Source organism: Manis javanica, chromosome 7 (genome assembly GCF_040802235.1).
Source record: "Manis javanica isolate MJ-LG chromosome 7, MJ_LKY, whole genome shotgun sequence".
Classification (NCBI taxonomy): domain Eukaryota; kingdom Metazoa; phylum Chordata; class Mammalia; order Pholidota; family Manidae; genus Manis; species Manis javanica.
This window is the reverse complement of record NC_133162.1, coordinates 1,402,188-1,427,514: the sequence shown is the minus strand read 5'-3', so window position 1 is coordinate 1,427,514 and position 25,327 is coordinate 1,402,188. Positions and strand designations below refer to the sequence as shown.

Below are 25,327 nucleotides of genomic sequence, written 5' to 3'. Positions count from 1 at the left end.
AACAGGAGCGCTGGGCAGGGCCGCCATTAAGGGTGGGCACGGATTCCTTGGGTCTCACGCTGAGGAGGTGGCTTTGGACAGTTGGGCAAGTTGGCCAGGGGCGCACGTTCCAGGCGCGGCCCGGGCCGGACGCTCCACCCTTCCGCCGCCAAGCGCACCCTCCATTGGCTGCCCCGCCAAAGGACAGAGCTCCTATTGGCCCAGGGCCGCCTCGAGCCCTCCCGTGACCCCAGAGAGGAGGCCGGCCGGGGACGGCCTCGCGGCTGGTCTACGAGGGAGCGTCTGGTCGGGTCCCGCAGCCGCCCTGCGCAGAGTAGGCGCCGAGCCCGAGCCTGGCCGGGGGCGGGGCGCGGGGCGCGACTCGGCACGAGCGGATCGCGCAGGCGCAGTCGGCGAGACCGCAGCCCCCGGCAGCCCCCGCGGCCTTCCGACGCCCCGCCCCGCGCAGCGGCCTCCAGGCGGCCTCGCCCCCGCCCGTCGCCCCCGGGAGGCGGAGGGGGATGACGTCATCTAGCGGGGCGGTGGACATTGGGCGCCATTTTGAAAAGGGGAAAAAAAATCCCTCCCCGGCGTCGGCGGCGGCGGCCGGGCTGAGGTGCTGGGCGGCAGCAGCGCGCGGCCGCCGCCTTGGTCCGCCGCCGTCGGCGCCCGTGCGCCCGGCCGCCGGCAGGCCGGCATGGCAGGTGAGTGCCCGCGCGGGCGGGGCCGGGCGCGGGGCCGGGCGGGGCCGGGGCGCGGGCCTGACGCGCCGGTGTGTTCGCAGGAGCCGGAGGCGGCGGCTGCCCGGTGGTCGGCAACGACTTGCAGTGGTGCTTCTCGCAAGTCAAGGGGGCCGTGGACGAGGACGTGGCGGAAGGTGAGCTCCGCGCGCACCTGGCGGGCCGGGCCGGCTTCCGTAAGGGCCCAAGGTCACCGCGCCTGCGAGCGCGGGGCCTCCCGGGGCCGGGGCTGCCGCCCGCGCTGGGCGCAGCTCCGCGAGGCTCCGCGAGACGGGGGCTCACACCGCAAACCGCCGTCCCCGCGGAGCCGCCGGGGGCGGGACGCCGCGCGGGGCCGGGTCGTCTAGGCACCTGTGCGGTCGTGAGACGGGCTTGGACCGCCTGATCCTTGAACTCCTCAGTTTCATTGTCTGTTTCTCTAGTCGCGTATTTTCAAGTCTCCAGACTTAACTCTTTCCCCTTGAAGCTTCTGTTTGGTCTTTTCCTTCATTATTGCCTTAAATGCGCCAAGGCGCCAAGTTCTAAGCTGGTAGGCGGCAGGCTCGGGACTCTGTCCTGCCCCGGCTTCCCACAAAGCTGCACGTCATCTTCGAGTGAAAAAAAAAAAGCTTGTGTTCTTTCCCGTAATCGTAATTGAATGTAGAGCTGATTCTTACTCAGAAGTTTAATTAGTATTCTAGATTCAGAGCCAGATGGTGACTTTTTTTGCCCAACCGTCTTACTGAACATTGTGAACCTTTAAACTTATCATAATAATGCTTTTTTGTCTTTACTTGAGGTACATCTTTCTTGACCCAACTAACTCACAGCCTCTGGCCAGGGGTCTTGTCATCTTTTCTCAGTCTTGGCCCTGCCCGTGACCTTTGCACCCACCTCCTGCACCTCTCCCTGGCCGTGTGACATCGGGCACTCCTTGGCCCATGGGACAAACAGTGCCCAGATTATTAAGCAAGTGAAACAGTGCTCTTAAGAAATTTTTGTGAAGATGTATGTTCTTTGAGATTTTATATAACCTAGTTTATTGATCGTTTCTTCTATGTTTATTTAAGATGTTTTACTTTTTTTTCACTTTGCATGTGCCAAGTGGTTGACAGCTCCACTTACTCAGAATTTGATGAGTAAAGCAAAACCTGTTTAAGGGCAGGGAGGTGGGAGGACTGAATGCCTCTGTCAGCTCCTGGTTTCTTTCAGTTTTCTTTAAGAAGTTGTTGACAAGCTGGATAAATTAAAATGAGTTAAGTCTAGTATGGTATATTTTAAGTGCGATGTTGAAGTTTGAAAGTGGTATTCTTTCCTAAAAGCAAGTCCTGACAGAAATATGTTATTTTCTGAATTAAACTGAATCGAATGTTGGGTAGTTTTAAACCTCTTCAGTAAAATTTGGAACATATCAAAAGTTTGGTATTCTGAGTTATCTTTCTTAAAATTGCTTTGCGGAAATTACCCACATGTTTTTTGATTGTTGTGTGTACTCAAAGCTTTCTATCTTAATCCACATATGCTTAGGCCTTATAATTAATTGGACTAACACATTTATGGCTCTTCATCATTTTGTCAGATGGTTGTGCAAATATTAGTCTGAACTGTATTCTACCAAAGAAGTTGATGATGATAAAGGGCAATGTAAGTGTTAGCGATTAGTGCTCAGCAATGAGAATAAAGAGGCTGGTCCAGAACCTGGTCATGCCCAGATTCAACCTTCATAAAGAAATGTTCATAAGAGGTAACAGGAGATGAGACGTTTCAGGGAGGTTACTATGCACTGGTTCTAGACTGTAGAACTTAAGGTGTAGTAAAATTTATTTCCAGTTGGTGGTTTATGAGGCGTTTGTTCGTGAAAGTTCTAGTCTAAGCAACGTTCCAAAGAGCTGCACTGCAGCTTGGACTAGCCTTCCTCCTCGGTGATGGCCACTGAGCGCCTGAGATTGAGGTTGGGCCCTCACCTGAGTGGGGACAGAGCCCACTGAGCACGAGGAGTGCCGCGGCTTAGCTGGGCCCCCTTGATTTTGAAGGTTGAGGATTGAGTACTGTGGAGAGGGGCTTATGATTTCCTTTTGCTTTTAAAACTAGTAGTTTTTGGGGGCTTGGATGGTAACTCCCGAAGAAAGTGTTGTACTGTGTTAGATTTTTTCACCCCCAAAGAATATAGGTTTTGCTTTTGGGCCAGGTCAGCATGGTGACTTCAAGGATTCCCCATCTCCCTGTGAGCAGTAGAATGGGCTTGAAGGAAATTAGTAATTACTCTGCTAGTGACAAGGCGCAGGAGTGACAGTCACTGGTGGCTTGCCTCTCCTTCCCCTGAAGCAAGCTGCCTGTGGCCGCAGTCATCACTCCAAAGGGGGGCTAGGTGAGCTTTATGCTTAGGTGGGTAAGAGTCAAAATGGTAGAACCAGGCAGAGGCTGCCAGAAGGAATTGACCCGTTGTTGGTTAGCTTAGCTTATGCCTCTGAACGCTTTACACTCTGAACAGTAACTGCTGCTTGGAAGTTGTTAAATGTCTGTGCAGATTTTCATGTGGGTCCCTATCACCCAGTCCCTGCTACCTTTCCTTGGACCGCTTTCACTGAATGGATGTCCTTTGCAGGTGTCACATGACACATAACTTTGCCTGCCAGGTACAGTAACTCGGTGGATTGTAGTTGGTCTCTTGCAGGGGAGCTGGAGGTCTTGCTGCCTGTGTACATTAATTGCTTTTCCCCAGAAACAGTGGGGAGGGGTTGGAGGGGGGAGTTGTAATGAACTGTTGCCTGGTTTTATATAGCTTTTTGTCTGCTTCCTTTCATCATTGGTAGTTTTAAGTGTCTTGATTTATTATTATTATAGGGTGATTTTGTTTTAATCAGTTTCTTAATCCATGATCTGGTCTATTGCATTAAATTAGACATTAATCTTTTCCTGAAGAAATAATACTGAAAAATAAAGGCTCATCTGCTTAACTCAAGCTTGAGTCCGAGATAGTATAAATAATATGGGTATCTGTGTAGTCTTGTAGAGAGAGCCTTTCTAAAGGGCTTCCCCAGACATTATGACAGAAAAACAAATCACTTGGGGAAAGGTAACAAACATCAAAGGAACTCTGTCATCAATTCTAGGAAGTTACTGTGTTTCATAGTAAGATGTGTTTCATATAAGAGATAATCTGATTTCAAAAACGGTAAATAAAATGGGGGAAACGGCTCCTTAGAGTCAATGAAACCAGTATTTGTGATGCAAAATTTTTCAGTCATAGTCATTATTTTTAGAGTATTGTGATTGATTTCTGTGTATAGAAATTGAGCCTTTAGTATTTATCATTGCTTACTTTGAGTCAGGAAGGGATATAGTGTTTGGTTAGTTGAACCCAATCTGCTGTCTACATTCTGTTGTAGAATTCCCACTTAATACTTACCCTGCTCCATTGAAAAAGGCCTTTAGAAACCTATTGTCTGGGGAAAGCTGTCAAACAAGAAAACGATTTGTAACATTCTTGCACTTTAATTTACAGGAAGAGCTTCTTGGGGAGATTCTCTTTCAGGAAATAGATAGGTGTAATTTTAAGATGAATGTATTAAGCTCACTGCGCACAGCTACATTGAATGTCCCTGAAATTAGCTGCCTGTTCAAGAAACTGGGCTGATCTTAGTTACATAATCAGATAAAAATTTATAGGACATATGGTAGTATTAAATCATACTTGATTTTTTTTATTCCTTGATTTTAAGTCAGTTGTTTTGGTGGGAAGTTCTGGGTTTAGTTCCTTCCTGCCATTTATTTATCAGTTCTCAAGGCCCTTTTTGAATTTCAGCTTGCTTATCTAGAAATTACATCATAAGATTTTTTTGTTAAACTCAATGTGCAATACTTTTATAATCTGTAAAGTGTGGTTCAAATGTTAGATGCAACTGTTAATTAACTCTCAGGTATTTTAAGGTTGTTTGGCTTTGGTTGTAGCTATATTTAAACATTAAAATTGCAGTTTCTTGGTTTTTTTCCTGACCTCCCCTGTGAGTCTCTCCATTCACCCCAGATCCCTTCCATTGGGCCTGACCACTTGGTTTTTCTGTTATTATTCAGTGGCTCTTCCCATCCCCTTATCTTTGCTCATATTTCCCAACTTAGACTATTCTTTCTGTTTTCTTTCTGTCCACTATGCCCTGCCTGTCTTCTGAATCCATCTCAGATCCCACTTATTTCATGAATCACTGCCCAGCCATTCTTAACATCAAGTATTGAGTCCTAGAATCTGACCTTTCCTTTCATTTAGGTTCTGGGTGTGTAGCAGTTGGCTGTATCTTGCTTGCCATTCTCCAGTTTTATCACATGGTTTAGGCTTGTCTCTTCAACTTGATGTTAATCAGGATAGAAGGGCATTTGGGACAAATCCCATTTTAACCCTTTCACTAGCTTTGTGTTAACTTGACAGGTTACTTTTGTTTCCTCTTCTGTAAGATGGGTACTATTCCCTGTGACCATTACATGTTGTTAGGAAGATTCCAGATGATGCAGGGAAAGCTCTGTAAACAGGTGCACAGTAACTGATAGCTGCTAAAATGCTGGCCTCTGAAGGGGCCTCTTGCATAAGAGAATGACTTCCCCTGCATAGCTTCAGGGAGGCAATTTAAGAAAAGGGTGTTTGGGGCTGGCTTTCAGCTTAGTTTATCTAGAAAGCTCACAACAGTGTCCCAAAGAGCTCCTAGTGCTGGCTACTGGGATAGAGAAACCCCTTCCCTGCCTCAGGCAGTCCTTTGTTTGGACAGGGACTGACTAGCAAACAGGAGTTTGCACCATCCCGAGGTCACGGGATGGTGATATAAGTACCCAGTATCCAGACTTGGGTGAGGAGTGAAGGGGAGGAAGGCAGGGTGTGGGAAGAGGGAGGAAGGGAAACGAGAAGAATGTTCTGATGGAGGGGCTTGGAGTGGAGATGGGAGAGAACATGGTGCATTCTGGGAAACGAGTACTAGTTTGTCTGGCAGAGAGGGGAGTGGCCCAGAATGAGAAGCAGGCGATGGCGAATAAAAGGCTGGATTACCTTGCTGAGGACTTTGAGTTGGGGCAGTAAGATTCTAAGCAGAGGAATGAGGTCAACTTTACCTTTTTTAGGAAGGTCACTCTGGCCTTTGGAGACTGAGTGGTGGCGGAGTAAGAATAAATGCCAGTGAGGAGGTTACTGCGGTAAAAGAGGTTAGAAAAACGGGTTTACCCTAAATCAGAGGTAAACCCTTTTTTTGTAAAGGGCAAATAGTAAATATTTTATTCTTTGCAGGCCAGACTGTGTCTGTTGCAGCTTCCAAGCTCCACTCTGCCTTTGTAGGAGGAAAGCAGCTGTAGACCCGGGAGTGCACGGGTGTGGCAGCGGGCCAGGCGCTCTGAAGGGACAGCAGGGACCACTTTGGCTCTCAAGTGGTCGTTGCCCGCCCCCTGCTGAACCAGTGGTTCTCAGAAGCAAGAGCTTTGTGTGGAGGGGTGTTATCTATCAGTATTTACTATATTTGAAACTATAACAGAACAGGACAGCTTAAAATATTTCACTTTAAAAATAATCTATTTACATGTTAACATATTAAATGGAAAACAGTTTTCCCAAAACAAAAGGTTTAGTGAAGAGTGGCATTGTATGCAGGGTCTTTGCAGACCCTTTAAGTGTATGGTTTAATAGGGGACAGCGGGATTCTCAGACACACTTCTGCATTCAAACTGTTGAAATTGTTCACGTGAAAATTTGGCCTCACACTTACCTGTACTTAGGAGAGGGGAATGTTTTAATAGCCTTTTCATACAATTGTGGATATTCTTTAATTTGACAACAAAACTAGACACAAGGTGGCTTTTTCAAGTTTAGTTACACTTTGGAACTTGCAATCATATCAATGAACTTTTTATCCTAGTACATTAAAATCTGTGGTTCAGTTTTGTATTTAGAATGCATCTCTCGCTCATGTGCATGATTGAGTAACATCACACTTCAGTCATTTGGAAACACTGCTACACTGAGTTATTCAGATTTTCTACTTGTTGATATATTTCATTACACAGGATCAAAGAAAACCATATTTGTTGATATTACCATTGATCTCATCAGAAAAGCCTTAAAGTGGGAGGCTGTCAAGTTAGTAGTGATAGATATGTTTTCCAAAATTCTGATGTTCTCTTAAAAGCTTGGATTTTATCCTTGGCAACAAATACTGTCAGTTTTCTGTTAGGTGAGAGGCTCACTTTGTTCCTCCTCAAAAAAATTTCTGCCAGACACCGAAGTCTGAGTAACCATAGTGTTCAGTTGTTCTTTCAGCTGAGAATGGTGCTCCCAGAGAAAAGCGGCTGGCTTACCTGTCACGCGGACAGCTGCATGCGTGGCTGTCCTGGGGAACACAGGGTCTGTGCCTTACGCACGGTGCCCACTTCAACCCCGAGGGAGTTAAAAAGGCACATAGGAAGGGTTGGGGTTGAGCATGAGTGGTTTGTTCAGCAAGGACATTTCTAAGTCACACTGGTTTTTCCTTCCCTTTCTTCTGCATGTACACGGTGTGAATACGGTTGACTGCTGTACAGTTCGGTGTAGCTGCCATGTGTGCTGAGGTGCCTGCGGTTTCAGCCACCCCTGTCCTTGCTCATCTGTGCAGGTGACTAAAGGGAAAACTGGTGCATGATGTGTTAGTATTATTATGACAGTGGCTCTGACCTCTGGCACCTCTGAAAGGTTCTTGGGCCCCCACCACAGGGTCCCAGAGAGCACACTTTGAGAACTGTTGCTTTCAAGCAAGCTATTAGCTGTAGGAATAGTAAAGCAGATTTCAAGATTAACTGTCCCCTCTCATCTTTGCTGGATTTTATTTTGTCTCAAAATACAAAAGCAGATCTTTCATTATTAAAGAAAATTAAATGGTTTAAATGTGAAGAGTATAAGTGAAAGTTCCTCTTCATTCTGTTGCTGTCCTGGAACCCCCCACAGGTGACTACTCTTAACAGTGTGTGTATGTTTTTAGACCATTTTCTGTGAGTTTATTTATTTTTATTTTAAAATTTAGTTTGTGTATAAGTAGTTTTTTTATTCCTTACAAAATGTGAATCCAGTTATAAATACTGTTTTGCCCCTTGGCCCTTTTGCGTCACTAGTATGGGATCTGAGATCTTACAGGGACCCACACTTTCTGCTCAGCTGCGCACATTCTTGAGCCCATTGGACCCTTGCCAGACCTCCTGAGATGTAAGTCCTACTGTTGCTTTCATTTTACAAGTGAAAAAATTGAGTCTCAGGAAGGGGAAGTCACTTGCCCAAGGTCATGTGGCTAGTGGGTGCTGGTCAGGATTTCAGCCCAGAGCCCATACTTCAGTGTTTTTAACCATGCTGCACCTGGCGTGCCTCTGTTTGATCCTCTTCGATGGCTGCATAGTGTTTCATCGTACAGATCACCTCATTATTTAACTAGTCCTGTGTCAGTAGTTTGCAGTTTTTGCTGTTACAACAGGTGCTGTGGCAGAGTTGGGCCCGCCGTCTGTGCAGTACAGTCGTTTCCATGGCTGTGGAGCAGACGCACTGTCAAGCCCGCTCACATTTGTCTTTTGATCTGTCAAATTACCCCCCAAAAAACAGTGCCAGCTAATATCTTTCCCAAACTTCCCTTTTCCCCACTCGTGCTGAGAACATTAGTCTTTTTAATTTTAGCTATTTTAATGACACATCTAGTGTTGGGATTTGCGTTTCCTGATCAGTTATAGAATTGAGATTTTTTTTAATTGACTTTCTATTCTGTGAATTGTTGGGTCATGTCATTTGCCCATTTTTTTACTGAACTTTTTGAAAATGAGTTTTTGAAAGTTTTTTATACATTATGAAACTTAATTTTCTTGAATATTTTTTATTTTTGACCTTGAATTTTAATTCTGCCCCTGTTTTATACATACTTACCCAGAGTTCAGTTACATCTACTTGCTGTTTGTGTCTTTTACAAGTGGATTTTTTGTTGTTGTGGCTGCCACTGGAAACAGAGAAAAGACTGAGACACTTATTTTAATAATGGTGTAGGAGAGGGTCAATGAGTGGGACAAGAAGAGTGTCGTGAGTTGGGCTTAAATAGTAACGGGTTCAGAGCTCAGAGGCAGGCGCAACCATGAAAGCAGGAGATTGTGTAGAACCCGCAGAGGTCTTGGCAAGGATTTTAGGCGTACTCAAAGCATGGAACAGACCTTAGCCTTTTTTATCTAGCTCTCCAGAGATAAGAAAACCACAGCTAAAACAGGAGTGCTGTTGTATGAATACACAGGACATGTTTATCTTTTTCTAAATTTTGCGCAACTGGTACATGGAAGTATTTTTAAAAATTGTGAAGTCTCTGTGAGTCATACCCTCAAAGGTAGCAAGTTCCCTGATAATAACTAAGAAAATGCAAGTGAAATAGAAACAAATGAGATCCTCATTTTAACCAGTCTATAGGTGTGTTATCAAATATTTTTTAAAAGGGATGAGTAAAAAAGTTAACATAAATCATCAAAGAAATGGCTTTAATAGCAAAAAATTTTCAGTTAAAACAATGAGATTTTATTTTTACTTTATAGTTCTGGAAAGTACTGTATTTTTTGGAGGGCAGTTTGGCATATGGGAGTGGAGATCCTTCTAAAACAGTGTGGTTGTAAATGTACAGTCAGGAAGCCAATGGCCCAGTGGGGAATGGGCAGGGTGAACACCTTTGCACGGGCTGAGGGGTCCGATTTGCCTAAAGAGAGGACTTTGGCTTTTATTCTACACACTTCTGTATTGTTTAATGTTCCATGCCACAGATGCATTGTTTTTGGTAATAATAATGAGAAGAGGCCAGTTTAGAAACGGCAAAGAGTAGCTTTGTAACAAACACCTCAACAGCGGAGTGTTCCCCTTGCTGTTAGGTATGAACACCTGTTGTTGAGGCTCTCACTCATGTTTGAAAATTCCTTAAAAACAACCCTGTACAGTTGATCATAATGTGGTGAGTCAAGATGTGAAATCTAAGGTTTAAAATACTCCTCCTGTAGGCAAGGTGCATCCAAAAAAATAATGAGATGCCCTTTCCTTAGAGCACATAGGTGCCCAGGTTACTGCAGACCGAGGGAGGAGAGCCCACGGAGTGGTTAGGCGCCCTTACCTCGGCGCTGGTGCACGGACGTCGGAGCCCCTTCCAGCAGGAGCAGTTACCGGCTGGGCTGTCGGCGGCGGTGTTTCAAAGCTAGTCACGGTGCTAGAGCGCTCGCAGTGTACCCGCTTCTGTGGGGTCTTTGCCGTCCTGGGCGCCCAGAGCAGAGCAGTGAAAGCTTCGCTAGGAAAGGCTATTCAGACTTTCCCATTCTGTCACGTTTCATCCAGTCTAGTCGGCGTTGGGAGAAGCTCCGTTCTAGGCGTGTCTGGGTCGCAGAGTCTCTAGTCAAGAGCCCTGTGATGCCCTTGGAGGTGGTCCCATCTGCCACACTTGGCGGAGGCTCACGGTCACTTCTGTCAGTGCGAGTCTGGTTTCTGAGTGGAGAACTCTTGACTTTGGTGATCTGCTTGCTTTAAAGGGACAGAAATGAAATGTAGATGTTGTGTGTATACACACACCTTACAATAATACACATTTATGTTTGCTAGTAGAATATCTTTTTTATGTAAATATGTCTTCATACTTAACAAGTGGAAATTGGCTGATTTATCTGACATCCTATGAGACTTTTTGTCCTCGGAGGGTAGCTGGTACTCCTTAATCTGGATATACAGTGAACCCATGGGCTTTTTTAGTGTCTTTACAGAAAGCCCTTGTCACTGGACTGTGCTCTGTGCCGCTGTGTGAGTCCCTGCAGTGTCGTGCCGCTCTGAGGGAGCATGAGATAAGCGGCCACACCCTCGGTCCCGTCCTTACAAGTCCACAGAGACGAAGAAAGCTGAGGAAAGGATGTCCAGACAGGACAGAGAAATGTGGCCGTGGCTGTAAGGGTATGGGGAGGGCAGCCTGTTTATTTTTAAGATGAGAGAGCATTTTTGTTTGAAAATGGGGCTAACCTGTGAGCTGAGGAAAGGGCCGGTGCTGCAGAGCATGAGGCCTGCCCAGGAGCAGAGTCCCGGGGGGCACGGGGACAGAGTCTTCTGCTCTAGTTGGTCCTTTCTGGAGCCAGTGGCTCCTCCCAGTGCCACAGGGGAAGGGCGGGCATGCCAGCTCCGCAGTGTGACGGGAGTATATGGACTGGCTGTTCTGGGCACCTCTGTTCTTAAGTGAAACAAAGTGAAATGGGTGGTTGGGGTGCTGAAGTCTGGGGAGAGGAAAAGGTGTTGAGGAGAGGTGGTCTGGGAGCACCCTTGGAAATCCGGGAGGTGATTGCAGGAGAGGCTTTGGAGAAGCTCCGGGACTGTCAAATTGTGGAGCAACAAGAGGCGGTGTTGTAGCAGAGGCTGGGGGAGGCACAGGGCCAGGTGGGGTGAGAACGCAGGGGAGACGGTCTCAAGGAGACAGGATGTAGCTGAGATGGCGTGCTCGACCAGGGAAGGGTGATGTGCCTACGGAGAGTGCACATCCCGGGTGTGCAGGACGGTTCTTTCCATGTCGTGCACTGACTCAGATCAGAGAGAGCACCTTGCCAGCACCTGGGGCCTCTTCCACCACCCCAGCTGCTATCGTTGTGGATTAGATCCCCGTTTTATTTTTGAACTTGATATAAATGGGATCAAACCAAGTACTCGGTATTTTCTTCATGAGACGAATCCACTGGTTCTGTGTAGTAATTGTTCTCATTACCGTGTTGTATTCCACCGTGTCAGTGTCCTTCGATTTGTGCATCTATGATTGATGGACATCAGAGTTTCTTTTGTGACATTCTTACAAGTGCTTTAGTGATGTGTGTTTTTGGTTGCTGTGCATCTGGAGTGGGACTTCCTCTTCTGTTCTTCCAGGTCGCCTGGAGCCCCTCCCTTCACTGCTAGCCTCTGAGTCTTCTCTCCTGCCTCATGCAAGTGGACACAGTGTGCTGAGCTCTCCCCTGTCAAGCCCAGGCTCCCAGCCTGCCTCCTCCATGCCTCGCACACCCCTAACCTCCTCCCCAAAGCCGTTGTCCTTGCCCCTGTCTTTCAGCAGCCCCATGCCCTGCCCTGTGCTCTGGCTCCGCATCCGTTCCCTGCCTGTCTTCTGACCCTGTCCTCTCTTCTACCTCATCCGTTCCTTCCTCACTGCTTCTTTGTGCCCAGGGGCACTTGGATGTGACTTTATAGAGCCCATCTTTAAAAGCCCCGTGGGCTGCATCTCCCTGGCACAGCCACTCTGCCTCCTGCCACGTCTCTTCGTTCCTGCTCCCCTGCCCACAGTGACCTCGGCTCAGGACCTCTCCCTCTCACCTGCCCTCCTGGCTGCGAACATCCTGAGCAGACCCTGAATGGTATCTTCTCCTCCTGACTTCGGAGTTCCTGATTTTGAACAGTAGGCGCTGACTTCTGTCAGGGTAACTAATTTTGCTTTTTTACTAACTGCACCTTCCACCTGTACATACCCCTCTGTGCAAAAAAAAAGGAGTTGAGAGCATTTGTATAATTCTGTACAATTCTGTATAAATTTGTATACTTTTTTAGTAGAATTTGTATAATTCTATACAAGTAGAATTTGTAATTCTATGACAAATCTTGGCTATGTCAGTATTACATTGACTGTAAATATTTTTCTTTACTGAACTAAAGTCTAGGCTTTCTTTTTCATTACAAGCTTTCATTTCACCTAGTCCTCATGATTGCCTGATCTTTACACATGCTTAGTTCTTGTGTCCATGATGCTATTTTTTAAACACTCTTTAGCAGATCTGTGGGACACTAGCGTGACCGTCCCAAACACAGCAGGCGGCCCCGGCCCTTCTTCCCCCAGACGACCGCTCCTGGTGCGTCTCCTGCGCTGGGGCCGCTGCTCTGTCTTGGGCCTTTCTTTCCTGTTGTCGGGATGTCGCGGACTCGTCTTCCTTTCCTTTGACTTTTAGCTGCCAGATTGCATCTTCAGAGGTCTTCTGAGAAGAGAGTTTTGTTGTTTCTCTGTTTGCAAGTTTGAAAACATCTCACTCATCCCCCAAACCTGAGTGGAAATCTGGCTAGGTATAGAATTATACGTTGGAAACTATTTTTTCTCAGAATTTTGAGGATGTTTAGTATTCCATCCACCATTTCCCTTCCTTCATCCCTTCTGATGCCATCTGATTCCTTTGTATGGGACCTGTTTGCTTTCTCCGGGGAATTTTAGAATCTCCCTTTGGTGCTCCTGGGGCTACTTGAGCCCCATCAGCCTGGGAGCACATGTGCTTCTGCTCCGGGAGACGCTTGTCTTACGCCGTGGATGGGTTTTGCCCTTCCTTTTCTCTGCTGTCTTCCTGAACCTTGTTAATTGGCTGACAGGATGACAGGACACCTAACCTGGTCCTCCGACTGTCTCTCTTTCCTGTCATCTATCTCTGTCTCTTTGCTCTGCTCTACCCTTTGAAGAGGCCTTGAGTTTTAAATCATTACTATTACATTTGAATTTCAGAGATCACTTGTTTTTCTTTTCTCAGCACATGCCACTTGTTTTTTATGGACTCTGGTTGGTGTCATGGTATCTTACCCCCTTTCCTGCCTCGGGCTGCCACCCTGGGCCAGCTGGTGACAGTGCCTCAGCACTCGCCTCTCCGTCAGACACGCTGACAGGAGTGCTGCCTCACAGGCTGCTGTGACACGCACTCGCTTCACGCAGGGGTCGAGTGGGATTAGAGTAGCACCGGCACCTCGCAGGCACTCAGCCAGCATGGGTAGCAGAACTCCTGTTGACAGCGTTGGCTACCTGAGCAAGCTGGTCGCTCTTCTTTGATATTTTGTTGCTTGGTCTCTTTCCTCTGAGTCATTTTGTTTCAGCGTTTTTCTCGCCCATCTGCAGATCCTGAGCCATCGGTTCCTGTTTAAGATGGAGCCGCTCTGAAGCCCATAGGCAGTTCTATGAGCAGGTGGGCTTTTCTGCTGGAGGTGTCCCTGTGGGTGGTCAATTCCCAAGTGTTTGAATCTTGAGGCCTTTTCCCCTGGGCTTCACCATTTGGGAGAGGAACCCCCAGGATGGTGAGAACGAGTCACTCCTGGAGGCCAGCATTTGGGAGGAGGACGTGGACACAGCTGTGTGCTCCACAGCTTGGGGGCCCTGTGCTTCCTCAGAGTTACTGGATTTCCATGCCCAGCACCCTGTTCAGAACCTGGCCAGCGCCCCCAGCACGTGGAGACCTGGGTCCCTGTGCATGCTCAGCTTGCCACCACGCAGTCCCCGCTCCTCTTACCCCTGGCCAGTATCGGTGTTTGTCCGGGCCTGTTCACACTTGCCTTTTTTGTTTTCTTTTGGTACTTTTGGTGGGGGTGGAAGGGAGGTCAAGCACAAGCCTACGCCCACCCTGGCCTGGAAGTCTGAGATGGACTCTTAGAGGCTGCATAGAGGTCTTGACTGCGACCTAAGCAAACACTTAGCCAGCAAGCTCTGCATCGGTCAGTTGGCTCCCTGGCAGCAGAGCCCCCCAGGCGCGGCTGTGCATGTGTCCCAAGGAGCCTTGCTTGCTGTGTGGAGAGCCAGCGCCCGGAGGCTCCCTGGCCACTCCCACAGGAGCAGAGGCAGAGGCGCGTCACTGTGCAGCGCGAAGTGATTCTGAGCGGTGGCTCGTGCCATGGCCAGTGCTGTGTTCAAGCGCTCAGCGTCAGCCTAGTTGTGTGACGTACTATCCATCAGATTAAATTCTTATTGGCAATTTAAATTTTACTGGTTTTGTCATTTTGTTAGAACTTAGTTTGTGTATTTTTTCTATTTTAGAGCTCTTCTAAACTCTGTAGAGGATATTTCTGATTTTAGGTTCATACATATTTGCATACCTTAATAAAAATAATTTCTCACCACTGGCAGTCATGGGACTTGTTCTTTTAAAAGATTCAGTCCATTTTAATTAAGTTCAAAAATCACTGACAGAGCTAAATATCATTAATTATATAACATTCTACAACCCCTGAGTATAAATGACATAGATTTAGTCCCTTTTAGTCCATTGCAGAATATTTTAGTTTAATTTAAATAAAGTGGGTTATTCTGAGTGACTTAATTTAAAAAGTGACACTTCTAACAAGAAACCTAATCCTTTCCCCAAGTTTAACTGAAGATTTAAAAGTAAGGAGAGAGAGAAAGAAATCCAGGCCTTATAACTTAGCATGTATTTAAGGTAAGTAAGCAGTGCCAGTGAGGAAGGACCTGTTTTGCAGAAAGCCATAGATTAACAATTACTTGATTCCTATTTGTACATACCTTTAATGGTATTATATTAAGGTCACTTTGGGGGGAGTTTTTAAAGAAGTTTCAACTTTGGGGTCAGTTTCTTATTAGTGGGTAGATTGTTTATAATAGCCATTTAGCAGTGTTCGTCTTTGAACACTCCTGACATCAGTGGGACCATGGCCCTGGCATGTGCAGAGTGGTTGTTCTCACTTGTCGATAGGACGTGCCCTTTGAGTTGGTCCCTGAGCAGCAGGAGTGGGTTTGTGTGATCCAGCCCTTCCTGCAAGTAGCCGGAGATGCCGTTTTTCAGGGGCAGCTGACTAGGGCTAAGAGTCCAGTTGTGGCCACGGGACAAGCTACTGCCGGTCCCTGGAGGGGCAGAGCTAGGCCTCTGTCCTTGTCCAGTCAGCAGTCAGTGCCCCCAAGCTAGAGAAAACCTCTCTTCCTCAAGAGTCCATCACGGGACCTTTCTGTTGATGCAGTGGTCAGTGTTGTGAATCCAGGCCTCAGCCTCTAATCAAAGTACCAGACGCAGGACACTAAGGCTTTTCCAGCCCTTGTTTGGTTTTTCGCCCCCTGTGAGCCAGTGTCCAAGTCCTTTGGGTTGATAGTGTTGGAAATCTCAGGGGTCTGACCAGCAGTGTCTCCCTCGGTCATGATGTCATCATTATCACTGGCAGTGACTTTATCCAGACAGTGTAGTGGAAGTTGCCTGTCTATACAGAAGCCGACAGGAAGTTAATAGGTGTACCCTATAAAATTAGGTGGCCGTCTTTCTTCTTGGATCGATTTTTTTCCTTTCTTTTCTTCTTTCATTTCGAAAAATTAATTTTCAAAATTTCTACCCTGTATCTTTATATTAAGACAGTCCTGGTCTGCCAAGGACCCAGCATTAGATCAGTTGAGCAAAACCCATAAATCGATGTGTGCTCATGGGCTCTGGGCACCAGAACCGAGAAGCATCTGCTTGGTGATTAGAAGTTTCCTGGGAAAACTTTGCTTTATCCAGGGAGAGAGTTTTGGTTTGTCTTTCTTTGATCCTTCTTATTGATTTTTGATACTCATTGTGAGTCCTCAAAGTCATAATCTGTATTTTGTTGACAGCTGACATCATCTCAACTGTTGAATTTAATCACTCTGGTGATCTTCTTGCAACGGGAGACAAGGGCGGCAGAGTTGTTATTTTTCAGCGGGAACAAGAGGTCAGTAATTTACAATCCACAAACCAAATGGAATCATTAGGCCCCTCTCACATCACTTTGAAGGAAGGAGGCACAATTATTTTCTCAGTGTCTGATTTCATTTAGATTCAGTTATATCACATTAATTACAAAGAATTTTCTTTCAAAACTTAGCTCAAGTGGGCGAGCTCTGTGCTGCAGTGCACTGCCGATCCCGTTAGGCCCCAGCACCCTCACCTTGGGGGTCGAGTCCTTGCGCCACCCGCAGGTTGTTAGGGGACCAAAAGAAAGATGGGTGGGGGCCTTGTGGGTTTGCTTCTGTCCTTCCTGTAAATTGAAGTGCTGTCTGTGGAAATCACTTCACAAGCCTGAGGAGGTGCTGGCCTCTGCCCTGGCCGCACATGCCCCGGCCCTGGGCAGCCCGGGCCCCGCCCTCTCCCTTCCCATCAGAGGTGAGCAGCCCCGCCTCCTCCAGCCCCTCGCTGGGAGGAAGGAGCCCTCTGAACTCGGCCTTGGAGGGGCCTCTGGGTGGGTCCCACTCAGGAGCACCGGTTCTCGGGCCACCCCCTTTCTGGAGCTGACGGGAGAGAAACGCCCTCGCAGGAGCTGAGCCTAAAGAGTGGGAGGGAAACAGAGCGGGGCCTTGCCCCCCACCCCCATCTGTCTCTGGGGAGCCCCTCAGCTCTTCGCGCACGCTGATGAAGGGTGCGGTGAGGCTCTGCTGATGCAGATGCGCCAGGCGAGCGCCGCATGCGGCTGGCCCTGGGGCCTCCCCGGACTCTCTGTCCCCCTGTTTCCTGGTAGGGTCAAACGGGGCCCCGCCCTTCCTTTTCTGTTTCCTGGCAGATCAGTGGGAAGTTACATTTTTATCTCCAAATCGTAGTCTCTAAATTTTTGTGCTAAAACTTGGGTATAGAGGCCATCCATTAGACCCTGTGTGAAGCAATGAGTAGGCCCTGCCACCAGAGGTGGGGCACGAGGGGCATCGGTAGGAGGCGAGCCCTGCGCCCTGATAGAAGGGGAGGGTCGCTCGGGTGAAGGGAAGAGGTTTATAGGGTGCCCCCATCTGTCATTAAAGTATACCTGGTGCAGCTCTAATTTTAAGTATGTCCATGTAAATTAACATTTTGAAATACCTGTTTTCTCTTGATTTGGGATGGTGAGAAGTCTTTTGTGAATATTGTGAGTATTGTCATTAATCTCCTAAATCCTCAGTTTGCTAAATTCGGGATTCTGCGTTCCAGTCCCAGAGGCAGATTGTCGCAGTGCCGCCCAAACAGAACCATGTGCTGGACCCTTTTCAACACAGGTGGTGTTTGAGTGGCACTATCAGCAGAAGGATTGTTTGACAGTTTGCTTAGTCACAAGCATCTTAAGTTTAAGAAGTTCATTTTACCTCCTTTCAATAATGTCCTTATAGAAAAGGAAATTTTTCTTATTTTTGTGGGTCATTGTTTATACCTAAAAAAGACTAGCTTCAACTGTTAACTGAATTGTAATAAAATCATAGCATCTTGTTATGAAGTGTGTTGGGTATTTTACTGTTTTGAGAACCTGTCACCTTATGTGTTCGGTTGAGATGTGCTCAGCCTTTGTCGTGGGAAGCAACAAGCTTGCACGATGGCAGGTCCCTAAAGTGGCCGAATCGATGAACCTGACCAGCCGCCACTTAGTAAGTACTGGGTGACTTTTCTTTCCATCATCATCTTCTTATTTTGGTTAATATAAGAAGAGCTTTCATATTCCATCTGCTTTTAAGATACTTCAGTGTTTGCTTTGTATAATCCTCCCTGGACTGGCATCCTTCCAGTGAGAATGAAGTGTGAGCTTGCTGTGTGGTCACCCACAAGCAGGGACCCAGGCAGTGGTGCCGCAGCAGGAGCCACTGTGGTGGAGCCGGCCCACTCTCAGAGGCCGCAGGAGGCTTCAGGGGCGCCCGTGTGTGCATTTCGGAGCCCATAAAGCGTAGAGGATTGCTGAAGGGTAAAGCTGTGCCCTGCCAGTCAGGGAAGGTGCAGGATGCAGGGAGCCCTGGAAGGTCTGCCCAGGCAGGAGGCAGGAGGCGCAGTTAGCACGGGGACTGTGCCGCCTTGTTCCTCCTCAGCAGCAGAGGCCTCTCTCCAGGGCGCTCATTTATCTGCAGGGCGCCGTGCCCTGGGACTCCAGCCCCTGTGCAGAGCCCTGTTTATGTAGTTGGTCTGCGTGCCTGCAAGCAGAAGCTCTCCACCTTCCCCCTCTCTGATCATGCTCCGGGGCTCGGGCTGTCCACTGTCCTGCTGGGAATCTAGTCGCCAAAGCCCCGGTGTCCTGGCAAGTTTGCCTCAGAGTCCTGTCCTGTCACCTTGCCTGTCCTCGCCTCTCCCTGGACGGGGCATGAAGATCAGTTGCTGCTTAGGGCCCCTCCAAGGCCGGCCTGGCTCCCTTGGTGTTGGACAAGAGGGGCTTAGTGGTGGACTTGTTTGGGGTGGTGGCAGAAAGGCAGGTGGTGCAGCCCCAGGAGGGTCTGCCCCATCCTTGGGGAGGACACCAGAGTCCCAGGAAGGGTAGGCAGCTCTCAGACATGGGCGTCTCGCTCCCCTCACGCCCTGCTCTCTCCTTGGTGTGTAACATTTGAAGGCACGGAGCCAGCTCCACACACACTTCTTTCAAATAGTTCAGCTTCATTTTGTTCATTTGTGAGTTAAAAGTATCTGTTGGTGTGTTACCCTTTTTCGTAGAGAGGGTAGGGTGGTGTGGAAGGAGACCAGTGCAAACAGCATTGACCGCGACACACAACACACTTGGGAAATCCCATAGCGGATTTCCAGGTCCTGCTGGTGGCTTCATATTCCTTCATAAAAGAAGAGAAGGCCGGGTACTGGGGGACGGGGCGGAGCCCCCCATCTTACCTGCCCACTACTACCAGGTTTCGAGTTGTCCTCCTTCCTTCCCAGGGTTGGTTTTCATTTTGTAAGTGGCATTTATTTTCCCAGGCATGTTTTCCTGTTTTCATGACAGTGTATAGAATTAGTCTTGTGTGTGTTAAAAATTTGCATGAGAGGCAGTTTACTATGGGAGATACCCGTGACTTGCCTCCCCCATGCGGTGTCTTTGCTCCTGTGGGTTCGTTCATAGTAGTGGCTGTGTGGTGTTGACGGCATGACACTGCCGTTCAGCAGCCTGCCTCCTGGGTCTGCCCAGGCGTGGTGGCATTGGCCGGCTGTCACAGTGACTGCAGTGCCCGGCCCTCGGACCCACTCCTGGAGGGCCTGGGCCAACCCACAGCCTCCCCACAAGGCCGAGTTGCCGGTATTTCCACATCTCCGGGCCCTGTGGTCTCTCAGAGCCCCTCCCCTCTGCCTGCGCAGTACAGAAGCAGCCCGCCAGGCCAAGGGCCAGGGCACCCATGCAGGCGCGGCTCATGCTGTGCGCGGCAGGCGGACCCGGCAGTCCCTGCTCTGGGGTGGATGCGTAGGAGGACAGAAGGGCTGAAAAGTCATCTTTTTTCTTTTTTCAAGTAAATTAATTCTGAGTGTCATCTATTTGACTTTGTTTTAACTTAAAAACGCATGTGGTCTTGTGATAATAAATTCTTCTCTGCACTGTGCTTTGTTCATTGAAACAGCTTCATGTTTCCTTCCAGAATAAAAGCCGCCCTCATTCTAGGGGAGAATATAATGTTTACAGTACCTTTCAAAGTCATGAACCAGAGTTTGACTATTTGAAAAGTCTAGAAATTGAAGAAAAAATTAATAAAATTAGGTGGTTACCACAACAGAATGCTGCTCATTTTCTACTTTCTACAAATGGTAAGAGCTTTTTTTTTAAGTGGCTGTATTTACTTTAGGATTTGGATTTTAATTTTCTGTGTGTGGGTTCCTTTGTATTTTAACCCTTTCTACAAGTTGTTTATGCCTCAAACATTGGAGGGAGGGTAAGCTGTTAGCTAGGTAGCAGGTGATAGGTTAAAAACTTGGAGTACGCACACACCCAAACCTCCCAATATTACATCACTTAACTCTGCATACGTTTCTGCATCTTACTGTAGGAAATAAAGAGTTCATCCATAATTATAATTGGAAATAGTAATGTTCAAAGACCTCTAGCTTGTAAACATAGAAGAACAGGGTTTTCTAATACAACACTCAACTAATAGTCGCACATGATGAAGTTTTTCTTTTAATATGGAGCATGGGGTTTTTATTTCCAGATAAAACGATTAAGTTATGGAAAATAAGTGAACGGGATAAAAGAGCAGAAGGCTATAACCTGAAAGACGAAGATGGACGGCTTCGGGACCCGTTCAGAATTACAGCACTGCGGGTACGCGGTAGTTCACTCACACTATCCGATGCTGTGCGAAAATTGATCAGGAACGATGCCAAAGTCAGCAGTTCAGAGAATGGCGTTACCTGATATGTTGTGAGGTCTGCCCTCTTCATTCATGAAGGTTATTTGTAAAAACAGTCATCATTTTTATGTATATGTGTTAAAAATTCCTCATGTTTTCACAAAAGTAAAAAGTCACACATTATCTTCAGAAAATATAGTAGTCCTAAAGAAAAGACTCAGATTTAATTCCACAACAGAAATCTTTTTAAATGTTATCAACTGTCTTTCACTCTGAAGGTTCAGAATCGCATATCGGTAGGGCAGAAGTCCAGCTGAAACTCAGAATTGGCCCCTAGAGTTGCAGTAGCCTAGGTCTCCAGTTGAAAGGGATTCAGTGGGTCCCCAAGGTGCATTTGCAGTTTTCCATTGAATTTCCTGAGCTAGCTAAGGCCAGTCTCCGTGTTTGGGATTCTCTGCCTACCAGTCCATGAACATCATTACTTCTAATTTTTTTTTTTTAAGGTGTCGATACACAATCTTATGAAGGTTTCACATGAGCAGTCACTGTCCATCAGCATAGTAGGATACTATAGAGTCACTACTTGTCTTCTCTGTGCTACACTGTCTTCCCCGTGCCCCCCCTGCATTATGTGCGCTCATCATAATGCCCCTTAATCCCCTTCTCCCTCCCTCCCCACTCCCTCCACTTTCGTGACCACTAGTCCCTTCTTGGAATCTGTAAGTTCATCACTTCTTTTCTTAATTAGTAAATTCTTCAGTCCCTCTGGTGTGCCTTAGTACAAGATGAAATGACCAGATTGATACCTGGATTTTTTCACATTTTAGCATTTATGAAATAAAGTGACCCTTAAAATCTTAGTGTCTTATAATTGGCCTGTAGGTGTACCCCATCAGTGGGATGTGGTAAGGGAGGTTACACAAACTTAAACCAAGCTGAGACACAGCCCGGTAGGGGGCACCAGGCAGTGCTGTGGAGGCCCGAGAAGCAGGGGCCACGCTCAGGATAGCTCAGCACCCCCTGGACAGCTCCCTAGTACAACTGAAAACTAACCTGGTTTGCTTTTTAACTGGGTTTAAAACTTGTTAAAATGCTGCCTACCAGGTGAAGATCTGGTTAGTGAGCCATGGCCAGGTAGCAGCGAGGTGCTACAGAGAAGGCCAATACGGCAGTGTCCCTGCCCCCCAGACACTGGTCTGCTTTCATGCTGTTCCTTCAGTGGTCCTGTGCGAGGCGCAGGTCAGGTGCCAGCAGGAGTGGGGAGGGGGCATGCAGGACACAGCCGCAGCCCGTCCGTGGAGGCAAGGCTCCAGCAGTTAGGAGAGCAGTGGCATGCAGTTGGGCAAGGGGCGACCACGGCATCCTGTGGCCTCTTAGGTTATCAGTGCCACCATGTTTCCAGGGGTATGAGGCTGAGAATGCTGTGTAGTTGCTCAAACCTAATTTATAGACCCTCATCCGAACCAAGGTGTCTGGTCCAGATGCTGCCACTTTGCGCCCAGCAGTTGCTGATAGCTACTAAGTAACCACTGCTAGAGGCAGGAACTCTGGCTTTACAGCCACCAGCTCAGGAGCTTCTCATTTTAAACTGTAGGTGGTCGTGGATGGGGCGGGGCCTTGCGGGGCAGGCTGGGCACTTCTGCCGCCATCCCTCCACTCCCGCACAGGACGCAGTCTTCCTTGACCAACCCACCTTCATCACACATGGTGCTCAGAAGCCTGTTTAGAAAACCTATAGGTCTTATTAGGCCCAGTCTTGGGTTTTTTTACAGCTGCTTTTATATGTTTGACCTAAACAAAACTGGCCCAATTGGTGGCTGAAGTGAAGCGTGTGAACAGTGCCCTTACATTAGCTGCCCTGCTAGCCAGGCTGGGATAAGAGCTCCCAGGTGGGCCACTCTGCCCTGGACTCTCCTTGTGAGTTCAGGTCCAGATTTGAGCTCTCAGTTACCTCTCTTAAAGGTTGGAATGGACTATTAATTTGTCTAAACTTAACCGGGTATAAGTCAGAAATGGTGCTCTTTTTAAATTTTGGTTTCCTCTTAAATTGGTTTAGTACCATAAAGGGATTTAATTAGAAGAAGGTGTGTTTGTTTTACAAGTATTACGGCTATTTGGGTGTTGTGACTAATTAGGAACTTGTCGCAGGGCCTTGCAGCCCAGCCCAGTCCTACACCTCGTAGAACTGGCCCTTCCCTCTCCAGAGAATGCAGTGTGTGCTTAGCACTTGACTGGGGCAAAATAAGGGAAGTATTTTCCCCTTGTTCATTTTTACGGAACTTTGGCTGGGAAAGACTTAAGTGGAGAGAGATTCTTTAGCCTTTCCAGGCGTCCCCTTTGGTTTTTACAAAAAGAATACTATTATTAATTTTTGGTTTTGATTTGAAAGCTGCTTGCTTTCTGCCAGATGCCAGTGACGCTGGGCCTTCCTTCCTTCCTCTCACTTGTGGACATGTCCTCAGACTGTGCCCTGCCTCTGGCTTCCATGTGTGTGAGGGCCAGGCCCTTCCTCCCGCCCCGGCTAACTCCTTGATGCTGTTTCCACCAGTGTAGATGTCCTGACCCCAGGGAGCCGTCCCTGACCACGCAGAGATGGGGTTTTTGTGCCCCCTTTTTTTTAGTCTTTTATTGAAGTATACATACCAAGAAGTGCCTCTGCCTCATAAGTGAACAGCCCCGTGAGTGTCCCCAGGCTGGGCACGCCCATGTCGCCAGCACCAGATCAAGAAATGGCATCTCCCAGCTCCCCAGGGCCCCTTCTGAGCCCTCCATCCCTTCCCCCTCCAGGAGAGGCAGGCGCCAGTTTAGGGGAAGTAGGAGTCCCGTAGCCACCGTGAAGACTGCTGCCAGGGAACTGGTGCAGTGACGTTGACAGATGGAGTGAAGCCGCACCCATGGGCAGCGGTGCCCTGGAGGCAGTTTGTTAACTGCTAGTTTAATCTCTTCAAGGAGAAAGCATCAGCCCCCATGACAGCTGCCGGGCGGGATGGCGGGATGGCGGGATGGCTGGGAGCTGGGGGAGCCACGTGAGGCCCCATGAGGCCTCTGCAAGGCTCCGTGCTCGGCTGCTTGGGTATCACCTGCACAGAGCTGTTACTTGGCTGTGGTATAGTTCGTTCCTTTTTGTTACCTACTGTAAATAATTCTGTGTGCTGTGGTCGTTGTTTTGACTTCCTATTTCCTTCCATTTTTAGGTCCCAGTATTGAAGCCCATGGACCTTATGGTAGAAGCAAGTCCACGACGAATTTTTGCAAATGCTCACACATATCATATAAATTCCATTTCAGTGAATAGTGATCATGAAACATACCTTTCTGCAGATGACCTGAGAATTAATCTGTGGCATTTAGAAATCACAGATAGAAGTTTTAGTATCCTTCGTCAGATGGAGATCTCGGCATTTTTTGTAGGATTGTTCCTCAGATATAACCCGCAAGTGCATTTATGCTCCTGCACCTCAGTCTTGGTTTGCTACACAGCAGCCGGTGGTATAAGTTCTCTATGATCTAATTCCTTTGTTCCTAAAACTAGAGACTTCTTTCTGTCTTTGGAGAAAAAAGTCTGTCTTTTCTGTTCTCTATAAATGGGAAAGACCTCAAGTCCGTTGCCTCCGTGGTTGAATCGGAGGCCATTTTAAGTAGTGTGTATTTGAAAGTTCAACATTGCCTGTTTTTTTTTGGTTCTTCCTAAATTTGATATAGATAATAGAAGAGAAAATAGTGACTTTCGTTAGGACGTTTTATTACCCAGCCTGAGAAGTGACGGATCATGTAAGATTTCTGTTTTAGGGGATGAGCTATTTTTCAGAAATAGTAAAAAAATTCATCTCTCTTGAATGATAAAATGGCACTCTTGTTTTCAAGATGAATATCTAAATCTTTCTGGCTAATCATTTGTTTACAAGTCACTGGTTTCTAGCAGATGAGAGCCCAGTGATGCATATGCACCCAGCGGCTTCAGGCAGAGGCCCCGCCAACTCGCAATTCGCCAACTCGCAATTTGCAAATTCGGGAGCTGTGGCCGCAGGCCCTGGCGCTGAGGCTCAGCAGGGTGGGGCCCACACTCACCACCCCCGTAAGGAATCTCGGGGAGTGGGGTGTGCACGGCTTCTTCAATCCCGGCATTTTACACTCCTTTCTCAGCACTTGGTCTTCACCTCATGTGCTTATCAGCCTGCTTCTCATGTGTGAAAAAGTGGGCAGCAGTGCTCATGCCCGAGTGGCACTGGCGGGGGCACACCTGCCTCGGCAGCCCACCGGGTGGGTGCCTCTGCACACAGCGGCTCTGTGGGACCGACGGCCAGTGCCCACCCTGTTCCTCTTGCTTTGACTTGGCAAAACTTCCCAAATTACAAGGTCATACCCTTGGCCCCTGTTTTCTCTTGTTCTCCTTAAGCCCTTATGTGTTTAGTCATTCTTCCTTCTGGGAACACATGACCCTTTTGAGCAAAATTCAGATTTCAAAGAAGGAAGATTCTCTGCTCGGAGGCCTACCCTTTGGAAACAAGCAGTTATCTGCGGGTGGTTTGAGGCAGACCTGTCCAAGCCTTTTTAAAACGTGGGCTCACGCCCTTCCCAGTGACAGTGAAGTTGCCAGCACTAGGGAGCGTCAGGAGGCCCGAGTGCAGCCTGGTGACCTTGGCATCAAGTCACTCGGTCTCCGAGCCTTTCTCTTTCCCTCAGATGGAGGCCCTGAAATGTGCCTCCTGGACCATGTGAAAGCTCACACAGGTGGTGAGTGCAGAGCTCGGCACCCCACCTGGCGGACAGCAGCAGGCCCTGCGGGAGCCTCACCTTAGTCTGTCAGGGCCACTCTCCCCCGTCTGTGCGAATACAGATTTAGAGCTGCAGAAGTCACTTACACGCCCCTTATTACATGTG

General features: G+C 47.9%; 1 protein-coding gene across 6 annotated transcripts in view; it reads left to right on the top strand.

The window, feature by feature from the left end:
* Positions 1–485: 485 nt before the first annotated feature.
* PPP2R2D (protein phosphatase 2 regulatory subunit Bdelta) overlaps positions 486–25,327 on the top strand; it is a 34,428-nt gene continuing 9,586 nt past the window's right edge. The window contains exons 1-6 of one of the 6 annotated variants that reach the window (XM_073240111.1): positions 544–683; positions 764–856; positions 16,040–16,137; positions 19,739–19,904; positions 20,306–20,418; positions 23,641–23,818. In XM_073240111.1, coding sequence (XP_073096212.1) covers positions 677–683; positions 764–856; positions 16,040–16,137; positions 19,739–19,904; positions 20,306–20,418; positions 23,641–23,818 — 655 coding nt within the window. In that variant the 5' untranslated portion in view covers positions 544–676. The other 5 variants (XM_073240110.1, XM_073240113.1, XM_073240112.1 and 2 more) reach the window with 5 other exon arrangements.